The sequence below is a fragment of the Rousettus aegyptiacus genome, unplaced genomic scaffold (assembly GCF_014176215.1).
Source record: "Rousettus aegyptiacus isolate mRouAeg1 unplaced genomic scaffold, mRouAeg1.p scaffold_m13_p_1, whole genome shotgun sequence".
Taxonomy (NCBI): domain Eukaryota; kingdom Metazoa; phylum Chordata; class Mammalia; order Chiroptera; family Pteropodidae; genus Rousettus; species Rousettus aegyptiacus.
Genome location: NW_023416284.1, coordinates 169,475,411 through 169,492,480, shown reverse-complemented (window position 1 = coordinate 169,492,480; position 17,070 = coordinate 169,475,411). Strand labels below are relative to the sequence as shown.

The window sequence follows — 17,070 nt, the reverse complement described above, 5'->3', positions numbered from 1 at the left end:
GGCCAGAATTGAGTCGGCGGGAAAAGGAATCACCGGCGCCTCAGTGGCAGTGCGGCGCGGGAGGAGTTTCCTGCTTATGGGAGAACTTGCTTTTATAGCGCCCTCTACCGCCAACAGAGGTGACGAATTTGTTATCCCCGTTGACAGTTGTACCCTGCCTATTCCTGACCATAAAACAAAACAAAAATACACACACACAAAACTTGTACACAGAAGGAAGGTGGCCGCCCTTCCAGGTCACGGATGTTTCAAGTACCCTCTTTTTGGGGCTGGCCCGGAGTCGGTTGCCTTAGTAACGGAAGATCCCGGGGCCTTGCTCTTCTAGGCTACACCAGGTTTAATGAGGCCTTTAATTTACACCATTTAATGAACTATGAGTTAAAATGTTCAGTTAACAAAACCCCTGAGACTGTTGATAGTAGAGGCATTTAAACTAATAGAAATATATTCAGAATCTCTTTGGGATTTGCATACCTTGTAACGTGGAAACTAATATTTATTCTCTTCCAAGTCCTTCCTCAAATGTTTTAACGTGATGTAAGCAAATAGGCTGTGCCCACACCTCAGGAAGATTTCAGGCAGGTGCGCTGGTACACTCAGCTTTTCCTGGACAAAAGAGGATGGTAATGCATTCAAAGTTTTACCAGCCAAACTTTTCTCAAATTTGTGTTTTCTCTTCCCAATTTCTAGTGTCTTTCCAATGTCTGAGTTATCTAGGATTGTGTCTTTATGTCCTACCTATTCTTATATTAAATATTTATGGAATATTATTTCTGATTGCAATAAAAAGTATAGAAACAGTTTAGATTAGGACCGCAGAACTCGTGTTGGGATAATGCTTTGTAACAGATAATACATTATACAACACTTTTATGTGCCAGACAGTCATTATAATTAAGCGCCATGAGTGCAGATTTAATTTTGTTTGATTTGCTTTATTTACTACTTTGTATATCCTCGATGTCTAGAATAGTGCCAGGCACATATACTCAATAAATATTTGTTTAAATGAATTAATGTTTCATATTTTACCTGAATTGTCTCATTTTCCTTGCCACAACACTATGTGAGAGGTGCTATTATATTCGTTATGTTACAAATACTAAAACTAAGGCATAAGAAAGACAAGTAACATTTTCAAAGTCGCACAGCTAGTAGATGACAGCACGAATTTAAACCTTTGAGTCTAACTAGAGACTGGCCACTTAATCACATTGATTGTGTGTGTGTGTGTGTGTGTGTGTGTGTGTGTGATAGTCTGTTACTTTATATATCTACTGGGCTAATACTAATACTAAACACACTGTGCTGTGCACTTTGTATTCGTTATGTCGTTTAATAAAGCACAGTTAGATAATATAAAACCTATCTTATAGATGTAGAGCTTGAGGTTCAGGGGATTGAAGTGACTTGCGTAAGGTCACATAGTAAATGGAAGAGACTAGATGTGTAGCCCATTCATCTGATTCAGGAAGGCCACACTTTTAGCCATATGCTACACTGCCTCTCTAAGGCAATCAGCCAGCAATTCTACCTTCTAAATATCCAAATGTATGAATTTTTTACCCCTTTAATCAAATTTGTCATTTTTAATATTCTAATCCAATACATCTCCCTGTATAAAACTTTCAGTGTTTACCCTCAGGATAAAGTCCAGATGGCTTTGCACGGCAGCCAAGGTTTTATATCATCTGACCTCTACTCATCAATTTAGCATCACGTCCTCTTATTCTCCCACATATCATGATATGACCCAGACCTATCGAATTGTTTGTAGTTCCCAAATGTACCTAAAACAGGTTTGCTTTCTCATGCCCATCTAAAAGGCCCTTCTTCACTCCCTGTTCAAGTGTTAGATTAGTTATTTCTGCCGCTAGGAAACCTATAGGCATACCTTGAAACTATTGTGTGTTTGGTTCCAGACCACGTTAATAAAGCGAGTATTGCAATAAATCGAGTCATATTCTTTTTGTTGGAGGAGGTTCTTGCCTTCAATTTGTAAAAAACTCAACACCTGTGGAACACAGTAAAGTGCAGTGTAATAAAATGAGATCATGTCTGTATTCTTCAAAACTAGGGCCTATCTCAAATGTTTTCACTGTATCCTGTGATTATACTACTCTACTCAATTATACTAAATCGTAAATCCTTATTATTTTCATCTGTCTTAGAACCAGACTGCAGTAACCTGCTTGAGGGCAAAAAGACTTGCCAACTTTACTCCCCCAGGGCATAGCATACTGACTCAATAATAACAACACTGTTCAAAGCACTTTACCTACATATTCTGTAAATGCATGTAAAATTTCTCACAAGAATTTAACAAGATCTACTGTTATTATCTTTTTATTTTACAGATTAGAGATTGAAAGCAGAAAGTTAAGTAACTTTTGCCCAAGGGCACAAAGCCATAGGTGATGAAGCCAAAATGTGAACCCACGTGAAGCTTGAGAATCACACCCTTAACCATTATAGTACTCCCCATTTAAAAAAATCAACATATATGGTGAGCTTACAGGTGTCAGAGACTGTGCTGGATTCTGTATATGAGCTCATTTAATATTTCTTGAATATATATCTAGTACAAGCATTCATTAAAATAATATATTTATACATATATATATGCACACACAAAACCGTGGCTTGTCTTTTTTTTTTTTTTTAATAGTAGTGGTATGGTTTATTAAGCTGTGCCTTAAATACCGGTGTTGGGACTTGCCCATGGTGCTCTTGATGTATAAAGCCTAGATATTCTGCACGTCTTTTTGAGCAATGACACCAGGAAACTGACGGCTAAGTGGATGTTGTACACAAGCTCATTTTCTGTCATCTTCACTGCCAGACACAGCACATTCTTTATCTGGAACTTCACCTTTGGCCGCCATGTGTTCCTTGTGGGGTGGTGAGGAAGGGAACTCACTAGTCTTATTCAGGCCTGGGCCCACGATTCGTGGGATCTGCTTGGTAAGAGACTCTGAAGCCAAAAAGCCATCATACTTGTTGGCCAGCTTCTTAACCATTTTCTTATTCTTGTTGAGTTTCTTCAGCACCCTAATGTCCACGTGGGGGACTGCCACAGCCTTGGCCTCCTCATAGTGCTGCTGGTCTCCCAGAACATAAGGAGAGCTTGGGGCAGGGAGTGGACTGAAGCCTGCCGGTGCCCCAGAAGAATTCGTCCTTTCGAGGGTCATAATTCTTCAAGCTGATCTGCAGTTCTACTGTCTCCTAAATCTGGTGCTTGCGATGGTTCCCCTGCAGGATTTCCTACACTACCTTGTAGAAGGTGTCGCCAGAGACTTTGTTGCCCAAGGTGTCTCATGCCGCAAAAACCAGAAGAGAGACCTGGCTTGTCTTATCACCGAAAAACATTACTTCCTGCCATTAAAATAACCCATAACTGAAATATTATATTAATGATACTAAATTCAAACCATATTTTATTCTCTTCTTAGCATGCTCTAATTAATGGCATCTATTTCAAAATGAAAAGAATTTAGCTTAGGCTTTGTACATTTTCATTTTTTCCCCCGTATTAAATCAACTTGCCTACTGAAATTGTGTTTATCATCTTATCCGCAATCGCATTGCATCACATTCAGCAGTGGTTCTCCATCGGTATCACCCAAGGATCCCAGAGCACCAGGAAAGAAGTATACCCCCAAATGGAAGAAACTTGCTAGATCCTGAAGCAGTAACTTTAGGAATGATAAATGACATGCTTGACAACACTAACAGAGCTTGTGGAGGTACTAAATTTATAAAAGAGGGAAGCGCATCAAGATAGATGTACCAGGATGGTTGCTGCAGCACTGTTTGTAAGAGAAACAAAAATTAAAATTCCACTAGTAAGAGATTAATTGAAAAACAACAAAAACATTCATACTGCGTTCTGTTATTAAGCTATTCTAAAGAAGAGGCAGATGGACACAGAAGGCCACTTATTAAGTTGGAAAAAAAGCTATTTGCAGAACACCATGGTAAATGGCTTTTTTTGTTGTTGTCAAAAATAATAAATAGAAAAAACGTTTTACACAGAAATATCATAGTACAAGCATAGAAATATATCTGGTTGACTATGCACCAAACTGCTCACGGCAATTATCATGAGCTGAGATTGCAGAAAGCTTTCAATTTCTATTTGAGATGGTTTTTCATTCTTTACATGTTTGCAGTGAAGATTTGAAGTATTACATTTGCGTAAAAAAGTCAAGATACTTAAATACAAATACCAAAGAGGGGGCAGGTTGGATACTAATAATCTGATTTAATAACGTTGCTAACGGATAATTTTTTTAAATGATATATCTATGTATATGTTAAATGAGCACGTTAAATATTTTATTTAACAGCTTATTAGGAGGGAACCGATAAGCTGTTACAATTAGTTCAGAAGACAATCGGAAGAACAGAAGCAGTTTTAGAGCAGGAATATTGAAAAGAATGGGCAAATGGAGACTAAACTGGTGTTTTTTCCCCAGCGATCTAGGGAAGACAGTTGAACATCCACTGGACAGACTTTACGTACATGCCTAGAGACAAGAATTATTCTACATTAATGTCAGATTTCTACAACTTACAAAATTGTAAGATAGCTCAAAGGCAAAGAAGGGTGCAAAGCTCACATAAACTCACAATTGGAAGGATGTGATTGCCTAAAAAGTGCATCATTTTCCACTGAAGCCCAAATTTTCCCCTATAATATTATATGATAACAGTAGTATGCTTGGTATACTAGCCGATATTGGTTTCTGGTCTTTGTTTTACCATTATTATGTAGCCTGAGGCAGGCGGCTTGTGTTTACAGACCACAATATAAAAAGGGAATGATAATATTATTAATACTCACCTTATAGGGTTGTTGATGGATTAAAAGAGAAAACGTGTGTGAAATGCTTGGACCTGTGCCTGACTGGTGGTCAGTGCTCAGTGCAAGTCAGATTGTCCTCTTCCTACCTAGGTGTAATTATTCACCTAAATTCACTGTTGCCTCCAAATAGCCATCTCCTGAAACCAGGCCCTCTTCCAGCGTCTGGGATTTGTCAGGGAACACATGCTCTGCCTCAAATCGGTACACATCCTGGGGATCCATTAGCCTGCATCTTGACCCAAGTTGCCAGCTTTGCTGGATCCCAATCGTTTTGCTTCCCCTCAATTTCTGGTACCTTTCAGGTCCTTTATGTTACATACTTAGGTTCTTTGACTTGCTTCTAGTCCCCCGGTAATTGTATGTTCTTTAAAATTCTTTTTAACTAGACAAACTCTTGATATTGGTTGGCTTCCTGTTTACTGACTCCTAGAGTCTAAAGTACATATATTTCATTAATGAATACTCTTTGGAAATAATAATCCAAATTTCTTTACTGTGCTTTTTAAATTGTAAAATGAATTTTGAGTATACATTAGTGTATTTCTGTTGTACTCATTCTAGCTTTAGCTCACAAATCATTTTTAGTCCCTTCTTTTAAGTGACAAAAACATTACTAAAACAAGAAAACTTTGAACAAAGATGGGGTAATTAGATCATACATGCATTTAACTTATGAATTTGACCCTATGCTTTCACCTAGTTGCCCAAGGCAGACACATGGGTATAGTCCTTACTTTTCTCTGTCCCTCATTTCCCATATGCAACAGTGACTTTGACCATCCCTTGAATTGTTTATATCACTTCATTTCAATAGTTAATACCTTGGTTGAGGCCACTATCCCCTTCAAACAAAATTATGGCAATAGTAACAGTCTCTACGCTTCCAAAATTGCTGCTTCAATCCGGTCTCTACGTAGTGGCCAGTGTGATTAGGGCACATCTGAGAATGTTCTCTCTGAGTTTGAAGTGCTTTAGTGGATCCCTCTTAAGATAAATTCCAGGTTTATGAGGACCTTCAAGATTTACCCATTGTTAAGCTCTTTAGATTTCCATCCTTTTAGGTGCCATGCTCAGCTCTCTTTTCAAGCTTAATTGCACCATTCTGAGCATAACTACAGAGTACATTTAGGATGTAGTTCTAATCTGGTTTAACACAGCCAATCCTTTCTTAAAGCTGTGGATTTGATGACCTCTAAAGTTAAAGGGATTGAAAAAACAGTTCTGAATGTATATCTGTATTCAAGTAGAGCCTTCTGAGAAGTATGAAGCCCTTGGATGCATTTCTTGGTCATGGATTTTTGAACATTAACCAAATTATGAATTGTCAAACCAGTAATTACAGCTTGCCTAAACTTTTAAGATCTGTTTTTCTTAGTGCTATGTGTTTTTACAAGCCCGGGAGGGTATAGAATTAAATGTGAATATTAAATCAAAGTCAAAAGTAATACTTTTGTGTCATGTTTTGTAATTATTGAGACAATCTACATGTACTTGGTATTAAAGTATTTGTAATTATTTAAAAAACTGGAATATTGTGGAATCGTACCAATTAACCATGCAATTCCAATTTAAACTATATAACCAATTTTAGACTTGTAAAGTTGAAACGAGTATTAGATTTGTAAATAATACTGAAATGTTTAAGAAAATTTGATTTACTGTATTTATGAATATAATGCATCAGATTTGAAAGTGCAATTAACATGCTTGTTATAGTTACATCTGGGCATTCAAAGTGCTTACACAAAAATCTGTTATATATGCTATTTAACACTTTAAAGAAACTATAATGCAATAGTTGAAGGGGACGTTTGAGCCTTCCCAGAAGGATGGGTGGGATGTTAATAAATAGAGAAGAATTCCATTTGGAGGGAAACGCATAAAAAACATTGTAATGTTGGAAGTGTGCATAACGTATTAGGGGAACAATGAGTTTCATTTGATTTGGCCCAAGTGAGGAATAAAAGGAAAATAATTTGGAACTGTGGTCTGTGCTGAAATCACAAATCTTTTTTAAATTTAATTTTATATTAGTTTCAGGTGTACGGCACAATGGTTAGACATTTATATAATTTACAGTTACTCCCCCCACCCCATTACTCTAGTACCCACCTGGCATTGCACACAGCCATTTCAGTATTATTGACTATATTCCCTACACTGTGCTCCACCTCCCCGTGACTGTCTTGTAACTACTAATTTGTAATTCTTCACCCCTCACTCCCTTTGCCCAGCCCCCAACTCCCCTCCTATCTGGTAACCACCAGTCTGTTCTCTGTATCTACAAGTCTGTTTTCGTGAAACCGTTAATCTTGAGAGTTAGATTAAGCAGCTGGGTGTCATTGAGGAGGCAGACGGGACTCATTTGGAAAATTCTGAGCAGGAATAATATGAGAGTTGTCCTTTAGGAAGAATAACGTGGCAAGGTTAAGGAAGGATTGGTTGGGAGAGACTCGGAGAGGTAATGACCAGGATTTCAGATGTAATCAGGGACTGAACTAAAGATGTAGTAAACTTTAATTGACTGTGGAGAAAGATTATTTATAATTTAAGTTGGAAACGCTGAGTACACCTACATGAACAATTTGGGGCAAATTCTTTGCTCCCTGCTCCAGATCGTTTGACCTGGGCCGACGAAAGTCAAAAGCCCATCCAACAAATCCGTAGGTCCACAAGTATTGAAAATGCCAGTTCTCTCCCCCTTAGGATATTTATCTAATTATTAAAAGTTAACACCTACCAACTTCTTTTCCTTAAAATCTCTATAAATGGTACCTATTTTTAGCTAAGAGACAAAAAAAAAAAAAAAACCTTCACAGAAACTTTAGGTTCTTAGCCTTTCATTAGAGTTTTATGTGTTTTACTATAGTGACCACCTTTTAAAGGGCAAAGACTTCAAAAGCCATAAACTGAGCAGGACTCGGCCTGTCCGTGGACGGCAGCACAGCAGCGCTTCCATGCAGATGCTTGAGATGAGGTCCAGGAAGCGTTCAATCACAGTAAGCCGAGGCCATCAGAGCATTGCGTAAAATGAAAACATTGTCCGTTTCTTACTTCTGTTGGTTTTAGAAAGTAATATTTCAATGCAGAACCTGCTTTAGCATGAGCAAAAATGGAAAGTAGTTTTTGAACCACTATACCTACCGTCAGGATGTGCTGCTAAGGTTTAAGAGCATACTTGGGGCCAATTTTTCAAACCTTTTTAATTTTTTGGTCCTAATCTCATTATATGTCTTCTGTCTAGAATAACGGTACACAAATTGCTTTTCAACTTTCCTCTTATGCCTTTGCCCTTATCCTGGAGTTGAGGGAGGCTAAGATATCATTTGTAAACACTGTTGAAAAACATGAAAAGCATCTTCCAATCCTTCTTCTCCTCAAAATAAGTCCCCAGCCTCTCTCCTTGCTTATAATACATTAAATAGTAAGCATAATGAGGAAGTTTGTTTATTTTCTATATTATAAACTCTAAAGAGACTACCTTTTATTTTTATACATATTAATGTCAATAAAAACATCAATATCAAACATCCTCAGATATAAAAAGACAGCAAGTGTTGAAAATATACTGTAAGTTACATACAAAAAAACTTCAGTTAGGTGGAGTTGAAATAACAGACAATTAGAAAAGCTGTCTTATTCTTGCTTTACAGGTGAGAACTCTGAGCTTTTAACTTAAAAAACAACTGAGCGCTATCTGAATACAATAGAAATTGGAACAAACTAAAGCTGGGGGTTTCCCAATGATTTTATTGAGGTAACTTTTCCCAATTTTATACATATATGCATTTATATATACTTAAGAAAGCTAAACAATGTTCTAAGGCACTTGGATTGTGCACAGCAAAGTATCTTATAATATTATACAACTAAATAGAGCATAATTTTGCATCTTAAATAACACAAACACCAGTACAGAATAAAAAAGATAATACATAGTCTTTCAGGTTACAATAGTGGAATACATGTACATATGTGCGTATACTTGTAGATATTTATACCCACATACTATAATACAGTACAGATAAAAAATAAAAAAAACAATGAAAAAGAGAAACTTATGTTAATTGGTGTACAGTTCCAGTTATGTACACTCACAGATATTATACCTGTGCAATATGTAGGGTTAGATCACTCACTGGAAATGAGTCAGTCTGATAATGATCACAGCTTACCACCCTTATCACTTTAACCAAAGCTTGAAATAACAAACGAATGAATATTGTTCTTTACCTAAAAATAATTGTTACAGAGAAAAAAATGACTGAATTTTTGATAGATACTAAATCTGGTGAAAATATGCAGAATGTTTTGAATTCATTGGCACCTATCTAAGCCACAGAAGAAATATTTAAAAATATAAAAAAAAATTAGTGCCTATATTTTATGTAACGAAAGTGGTTTGACCCTAGATTCATGCAGAATGTTTTAAAACACTCGGTAGCATTACAATGGTGACTTCTCCTTGTGGAGGCTCTGTAAGCGATGTAATGATATAAACTATAATGAAAGCATTTGGTAAGGGAAAAGCCCCCCAAATTGGCAAGTAGTATAAATATTATTGGCATTTTAGCATACCATAAAATTGACCTGAGGGTGGAGTGGCATTCTGCCTCATTTACTCCTTTCAATTTATTCTTAAAAAAAAAAAAAAAAAAATGAAACAAAACTGGTATTTAACAAGACATGAATTCTTAAGCACCATCAAAAAGTTCACAATATAACCATCTTTATCGACTTTGAGTTGCTTTGTTTCAAAAAAGATATTTAGAAATATGAATATCTAGAAACATTATAGTGGCAAAATTAATTCCATTAGCCACAATTCATCCAAATAATTTCAAGACATATTTATATTTACCATTCAATTTTGGTGATAAAAAGCAACGAAGAAGATTAGTCTGTTTATGTATTGTTAGTATAGTTTAATTATGTTTCACCTCAGTAAAACTGTTTTGTCCATGATCACTGAAGTATAAACAATGTGCATGCAATCCACAGTTAATCCACGTTTCCTTCATAATTCAATATTCACATATCTTAGAAAAGTTGAACCACATGGCTATATTTATACAGGGGGAATTCAAACTTTTGCATGTGGATTAAATGCTTCTTTACTAGGATAAACAGGTGATTGTTTTGGAACTCATGGGATGCAGCTTACCAGGTGAAATCTAATGGTGATATTCATGGACCATAGGTTTTGTTTATGTGGATTGTCTGCCATCGTGTTTGTGGTTAAGTCATGCAACGATTCTCACGACATTGAGGAGAATTATGAGTCAAATGGTGAGGCCAAAAAAAGAAGAAGTTTGCTTCATGTGAAATCTCTCCTCTAGGTACGTACAGGGACTAGCCAAGTAAGTATGCCCATTAGAACGGCCATGCTGCCCAGGAACCTGCTCCCTGAAGAACTAGCAAATTAAAGTTGCATCAAAGCGGAAGGCTTGAAATGAAGGGGAAAGAAAGGAGCCAGGGCCCATAGAAATGCAAGGCAGCCAAGACGGTGTTTTGAGACAGGCACTACTTCCTGTGTGTCCTAAAATTGCAGTAGGTAGTAGTATTCAAGAGAGGTGGTACCGCCCGTCTAGGAGGGCATTCGAACACGGGGCGGGGGCTCTTTATGTTTGGTGTTTATGATGACGGGGTCTGGTGCTGGCATTAGTCAGTAGGAGCCTGGTATAGTGAACAGTTTGTAAGGTGTGGGACATTTGTGTACAACAAAGAATGTCCCAGCTCCAAATGCTAACAGCACCACCACTAAGAAACAGCAATCCATAGTGCTTTGCTCTTATATACAGCTGTGCTAGTAATGTGACAAGCTAAATGACATTTGTGAGTGTGAGTGTGAGTGTATGTGTGTGTGTATGTGTGTGCAGCAAATCCTGGCATAGCTAAAAATGATTCTTGCCTTCAGTAGGAATGCCTGCCACAGGATTATCCATTGTTTTTTTTTTTTTTTTTTTTTTTTGCCAGAAATTTTACAGCATGTACAATGGGATTTATTAATACGGGATGACCTTGTCTTTGAAAAAGCTTAAGTAGATCATGTTTTGGTTGTTTTCTAGAAATGCTAACAGTGGTTCACATTTTTATACTGACTAAAAGCTTAATGATTAAAAAAAATGAGAATGGTTTGGGAGTATTGTACCTTTGTTCCCACCACCCTTTGGTCATGCTGCTCTGTGAAACCTGAGTCTGAATTATCTGGAGATGTGCTTTTTCTCAGAAAGATGGTCTTATTAATTTGATAATTATTTTTGCCATTCTATTCCCTTCTAGGGCACATTTTTAGTTCTAGAAGTTCATTCTGCTTTGTCAAATTAAATAATGAGTAGAGAGCAAATACTCAATTGTGGAAGATTAGCTATTTCAAGAGGCCAAGAAGCCCAGAGACAACTTTGTAAATGACCATACCTGAGTGGTTCCTTAGTGGTCCCAGCTTACTGTAATGATGTGAAGAAATTCATTTTTGTCTCCAAGCATATACTTTTACTAGTAAGTTAGATTTAATGACATGGTTGAAATTTAGAAATGCTTAAGCTACCACACTGAGGACATGACATACATTTATATATCTTGTACTAGTTTGATTCCCTCTTGCCTACTCTAAGAGATTTCTTACTCTGTGAAATGTGCTGTGGGGACTACTTCAAAAATAATGACAGATTGAAGAAAATTTTCAGGAAGAAAGGAAGAAAAGAAAGGTTTCACTGTTTAAATGTGGGTATACAACTATGTGGTAGACAAGGCTGTCTTTTTGTATTGTGAATACAGTATAATTTTTGAAAGTCGTATCTGTCTTATTCCATTAAGTATAAATACAATGCTTGTTATGTGTTAAAATGTGGTACATATTAGGATGTTTGTGTTAATGTAGATTTTTCTCTCTTTTAACTATAAGCTACTCTTTTTTAAAAAAGTGCCAATGCAGACTGAATTAATTGCAGGATATATATCCTGAATTATGGGTTTTAAGGACTTATCTCTCATCTTCAAAACTGGATCATTTTAGAAGGGTGTTTTCACTTAAATATCAAAACTTCCTACTAACAAAATATATTTATTAATACCAGAGAAAGATGAGTGAACAATTATTATGCTAATAAAGGATATGACAATGAAACCAGAAAGTCCATTTTTGCTGGGTAAATCAGAGAGACAGATGAGTTTGCTCTTTCCTCCATTTAAAACAGCTATTGAAATACCAAAATTGGTTCTCTGAATATTATATATTTCATTTAAATAATTTAAGAAATTAATGAAAGGGTGAACTAAATCAACCCTAAAAAATGCAAGACATTTCACATACACAGGAAATTTTAGGCAGGGCCGCCTTAAATTAATCCTGTTGCCTGAGATTTAATTTTATCATATTGATTGGTAATTACCACAAAGACGCTATTAAACCCCATGCCATCTTCTCACTACCTTTTCTCTATTTTCCTTTTCTCTATTTTAAGAAAAATGAAAACGACCACTTTGGTTTTTACAGTCTGTCTGGTTCTTTCCTGCCTGGGACCTTCCTGGAGATGGGTGTGTTTTTTCCCTTCATCATATCTCGGGGACTCAGGAAAACCCATGCACTTCCTCCATATCAGCTTAATGTTACACTTTAAATAGGAAGCTGTGTTACAATGTGATTCATGCACATTTATTTTCTTTATAGAACTGCTGCTTATTAGTTGGCTTGTAGAAATGCTGAAATTGCAGAAATGCTCAGTCAGAGACATAATTATACGGGTTGGGGGGGTGGGGGATCGGCATTTTCTTAGTCTTTCAGAGCTGCCAGGCAAGAGACCCCTGGATGGGTTGCCGGAGAATTAATTATTAAAATAGAGCCTTATTCTGAAAAATATATCTTAGTTCGTGATCCTTTGAATCTTTTTCACTGCGTTTTGTTTAAAGAACTGATCCAATGAAATAACTGGTGGTTCCGATCCTTAAATATTAGACTAGCAGTGGTTAATGTTTTTGACTTTTAAACGTCTTTTAAACTTTTCTCTAAGCATGTAAATTAAGATGACGAAAAATTGTGGAAAGTTCATAAATCTGATATATCATACAGGAAAAACAATATATTGAGGGACTAAATTCTCATTTTTGTACTGGGTGCATCTCATTGTAGAGAATAAAAAATTGCATCACATGCACCATTTGTGAGAAAAAAATGTTCCTTTTATCAACCAAATAGAGACTTTCTATGGCATGTATCTTGTGATAAAATGGTGATGTATTATATTTACCATTTTTATGGAGGCGAGGCCTTCTGATTAGAAATCAAAACAATGTTCAAAGATCATAAGAACAGAAAATTAAAATAACATCACATGCCTTGGTATTTTTCCCAAGACAATAAAATGATAATAAAATAAAGAAGAGGATGACTTCGGCAAAAGAATTAGAACATAGTTAATGTCTATGGCTGGATTTAAACACTGAAATAGACGAAACCTCAGCTAGACAAAGACACTTGGGCACACAGAAACATTTTTTCAGAGCAAAAATATGACATCCTATTAATGAAATGACAACAGTGCAGGAATACAGGTTTATGTTATTAACGCACACAGCTGAGGGCAGCAAGATGCGAGAATGCGTAAATGTTCCTGCCTTTATGTCATAAGCTAATTGGAGCTATTTGGTTTTATTTTTTAAGCAAAATCACCCAATTTCAAGTGGTTCTTTAAAATACCAATAAATGGCAGGATCCGAATTTATCCGCCAGATGAAATGTTTGCTTTTTGTTTTAAATCAAAAATTACAGTCTTCCGTTTTATGACCAGAATCATTTCAGAAAATTGTATGTAGTCCAAGCTCTGAGAATAAAATAAAGTCTATTAAGTCTTATTATACATCTCATGTGTTTTTAACAAAAGAGGCACAAAACAATTGTGAATGAACAATTAAATGCAAGGAAGTATTTACATATGGTCATATGTATTTGGGAACAGAAGCCATGCTGTGCCTGTGACTCCATGGAAAATAACAATAGAGGGTTTCATAATGTAAACAATATTGACTGTAGGCTCACAGGGAAACCTTCCTTAACTTGAAACTGATTTTTTTTTTTCCACTACAAGTCAATGCTGTGTTCTTTGGGCGAGTGTCTTGTTTTGTTTTTGTTTTTTGATTCACATGCTTTATCTTTTTAATAGCAGCAATCCAACTTAATGCGGCACTGAAAATAAGTAGTCCTTTGCATCTTCAGAGCTAACTACTGCCAGAACACTTGCATTTTGCTTAAGTTTTAATTTGGGATTCAGATTTTTAAACAAGATGTTGTTGTCGATATTATCTTCCTTAGATCAAGTAGGGTTGTTTTTGACTTTGGAGATAATCAAGCTAGCGAAAGACCAAAAGATTAATTTCTAAAGCTTGTTACAGATCTATAGGATCACATCACATTTGACTTTATTCCCAGTCCTGTTATCCTTGTGGAAGGTTGGTACATTATGCAAGGAGTTAAAAAAAAAAGTAAAGTGAGTATAGCTATGCTACTTAAAGCATGCAACAAAGTTTGGGTAAGCATGCTTGTTAAGAGTCAGTAAAAACCTCTTGCATTTAAGAAAACGATGCATGAAAACACAGACTCATTTCTGGCAACTGGATTCACTGGCACAACATAAAATAATGGTGCTATACTGCACCAACATAATGGTGAAACAAGAATATTCTTCTAGGATTAGGTCTCTAAGGAATCTGTGTTGGATGATTAGATCCCCAAACCCCTTAACAAGTTCTCAGCTATTGAAAGCCTACCTGGAAATACATTTATGCTTCAATTTTCTCTTTTCTTCATTAACATAATGAAATATTTCTCTTTCCTTCTGATTTTCAACCCCCACCCCCTTCTAGTGCCCAACCATTCCATTCCCCATTTTTTCTTTTAAAACCCGCATTCTAAGATTTGGCTTTCTAGTAACAGGGAGCCAGTGATTGATTGTCTTCTGCTCATCTTCTTTGATTAAAACCCCTGATGAAGAGTAACTGGCGTAACCAATGGTGTCCCTTACCATCAATACACATGCTGGACAGCAGGGTCACTGCACCCATCCCTTTGCTTGTTGGCCCCAGCTGGGCTGTACAGGTGTGGAGCACTTTCCACGTGCTTCCTTCGCCACAAGTTAAACGGAAACACACACATTCAAATCCCAGTGCAATATCAGGTGTTCAGGAAGTGAGGCTTCCCCCAGACATGATCACTCTATGTTTCCAGAGTCTCGCACTTCATTATGGACGGTGAAACCTGAAGTAAGAAACGGAAGCTCTGTGAGTCCGGGGCACAGAAGCACACTCTGCATTCAGTGATGTTTGAAATTACCAGCGGTCCTAGACATCCCCCACCTGAACTGCTGTTATAAATTTACTTTTGTAACAGAATACTGTTATAAATGTGGTGGTGGAAAGCAGAGACAGCCCCTGTACTAAAGATGCTGATTATATCATCTAGGATACAGAGCAATCAATACACAAAACATCATTATTCTTGAGGGTCATGTTCTACCCTGTATTGAGCAGAGTGAGATGTTTCATAAAGGAGTAGGCTATACCTTGTTTGTAGTTATAAAAGGAAAACATCAACAAACAGTCACTATTTCTTTAGCTTCAGCCTCGCATCACCTCCCGTTGATGACTCCAAGTCTATTTTGTAGATCTGAATTTCCAAATGCTTGGGTGGCATTTCCTTCCAAATGTTCCAAAGGCAACATATACAATATAAGCAAGTGAACAATGACACAAATAATCTATCCTTGTAAACCTGCCTTTGCACTTTCCAGCTTGTTAAAGGTTCTACCTTTTAAAATATGTTTAGTCTAAAACCTCAGAACTACAACTCATTTCTCTCCTTCACCCTGCAGATCCCATCGGTCACCAAGAACTGCCTCAGTTGCCCGTCTTTGAACCCATTAACCCTCTGACCACCATTTGCTGACACTGCTTTTGCAGCACGTGAGGTAGCTGGCTGGCTTCATACCCCTCCATGCGAGTTCCTGAACACTCCTTGCGATTTCGTAGTCTGTGCTTTCGAACATGCTGTTCCCGAATACTGACTGCAAACCCTGACCTTCTTTTCCCACCTATCTTTTCCTATTAGAGATCAAAGTCAAAAGCCATTTTCTGCATAAGGCCTTATCAGCCTACTTCTGTGATCTCACATTTATGCAACTCTATTGGGCATTTTATTTATCTTATATAATCTAATGTTCATCTGCCCTAGTAAATCAGTCTCTTAGTTCATTTCCATGTCCCAGGCCAAAAGACTTGAAGATCAAATGGCTATTCCACAGTTACTAGCAGTATCATCATGAATACTCATTCAATTATTCCAGTTCTTTGTTAATATCGTTGTATTGTTCTCCATTCCCTACAAAATAAAATTTAAATACCGTAGGGTGGTGATTGAAGCCTTTCAGGATGTGGCCGGACCCATGTTTTGAGATATATTTTCATAACTACTCCCAAAATACCCTCAGTGCCAATCATTTGCCCCCACATGCTCACCACATTTGTGCTCATGCATAATAACACGTGAAACAACGTTGGCCATACATTCGTAATTGGAGAAGCTGCATGATGGATACACAGAGCTTGTTCTATTACTTTTGCTTGTTTGACTTTCCAAAGGTGAAAATAAAAATAAGATATACCAAGCGTTCCAAAACATGTTGTGACTAGAGCGAAAATGTGTCCACATGAGTTAAATTCTTAACTCTACCCCAACTATAACCTTGGGCAGGTGTGTGAACTGTGATGCTCTACATTTGTTAAACGAAGACAATATTACTGTTTAAGTCACCTGGGTCTTCTTTTTGCCCTCTGATCATGTAAAATTCTTTCCCATCTCAGGCTCTTTGTCCTGGTTCTTCCCTCTACTTTAACTGACCTTTTTTGGGGGTGTACTGTTTTCCTTTCTCTTGAGAGAACTGATGGATCCCTCTTGCCATCTAGATTATGGAATCACTTTTATTTCCTCAAGAGACCCCTTCCTGGCCATCCCATCTATGCCCACCCTTGGCCCTCCCACAGTATCCTGTTACATTTTCTTCATAGTGCTTAGTGCAATCTAGGCCCTTATCTGACTTATTCAAAATTCCCAGGGTCCAGAACAGAACCTGGCTCACTCTATGTGCTCAATAAATATTCGGTAAACTCATAAACAACTGAATACATATATATATATATATATATATATATATATA

The 17,070-nt window shown here is 36.9% G+C and overlaps 1 protein-coding gene and 1 pseudogene across 6 annotated transcripts in view; both read right to left on the bottom strand.

Moving 5' to 3' along the window:
• Positions 1-40: 40 nt before the first annotated feature.
• Positions 41-8,473, bottom strand: LOC107497577 (annotated as a pseudogene).
• Positions 8,474-10,810: 2,337 nt separating this feature from the next.
• The window catches only part of PHACTR2 (phosphatase and actin regulator 2), a 220,019-nt gene continuing 213,759 nt past the window's right edge, over positions 10,811-17,070 (bottom strand). For 5 of the 6 annotated variants that reach the window (XM_016119547.2, XM_016119546.2, XM_016119550.2 and 2 more), the window contains one exon: positions 10,811-15,116. In XM_016119547.2, coding sequence (XP_015975033.1) covers positions 15,101-15,116 — 16 coding nt within the window. In that variant the 3' untranslated portion in view covers positions 10,811-15,100. The remainder of the gene's footprint in view (positions 15,117-17,070) is intronic. The other variant, XM_016119544.2, reaches the window with a different exon arrangement.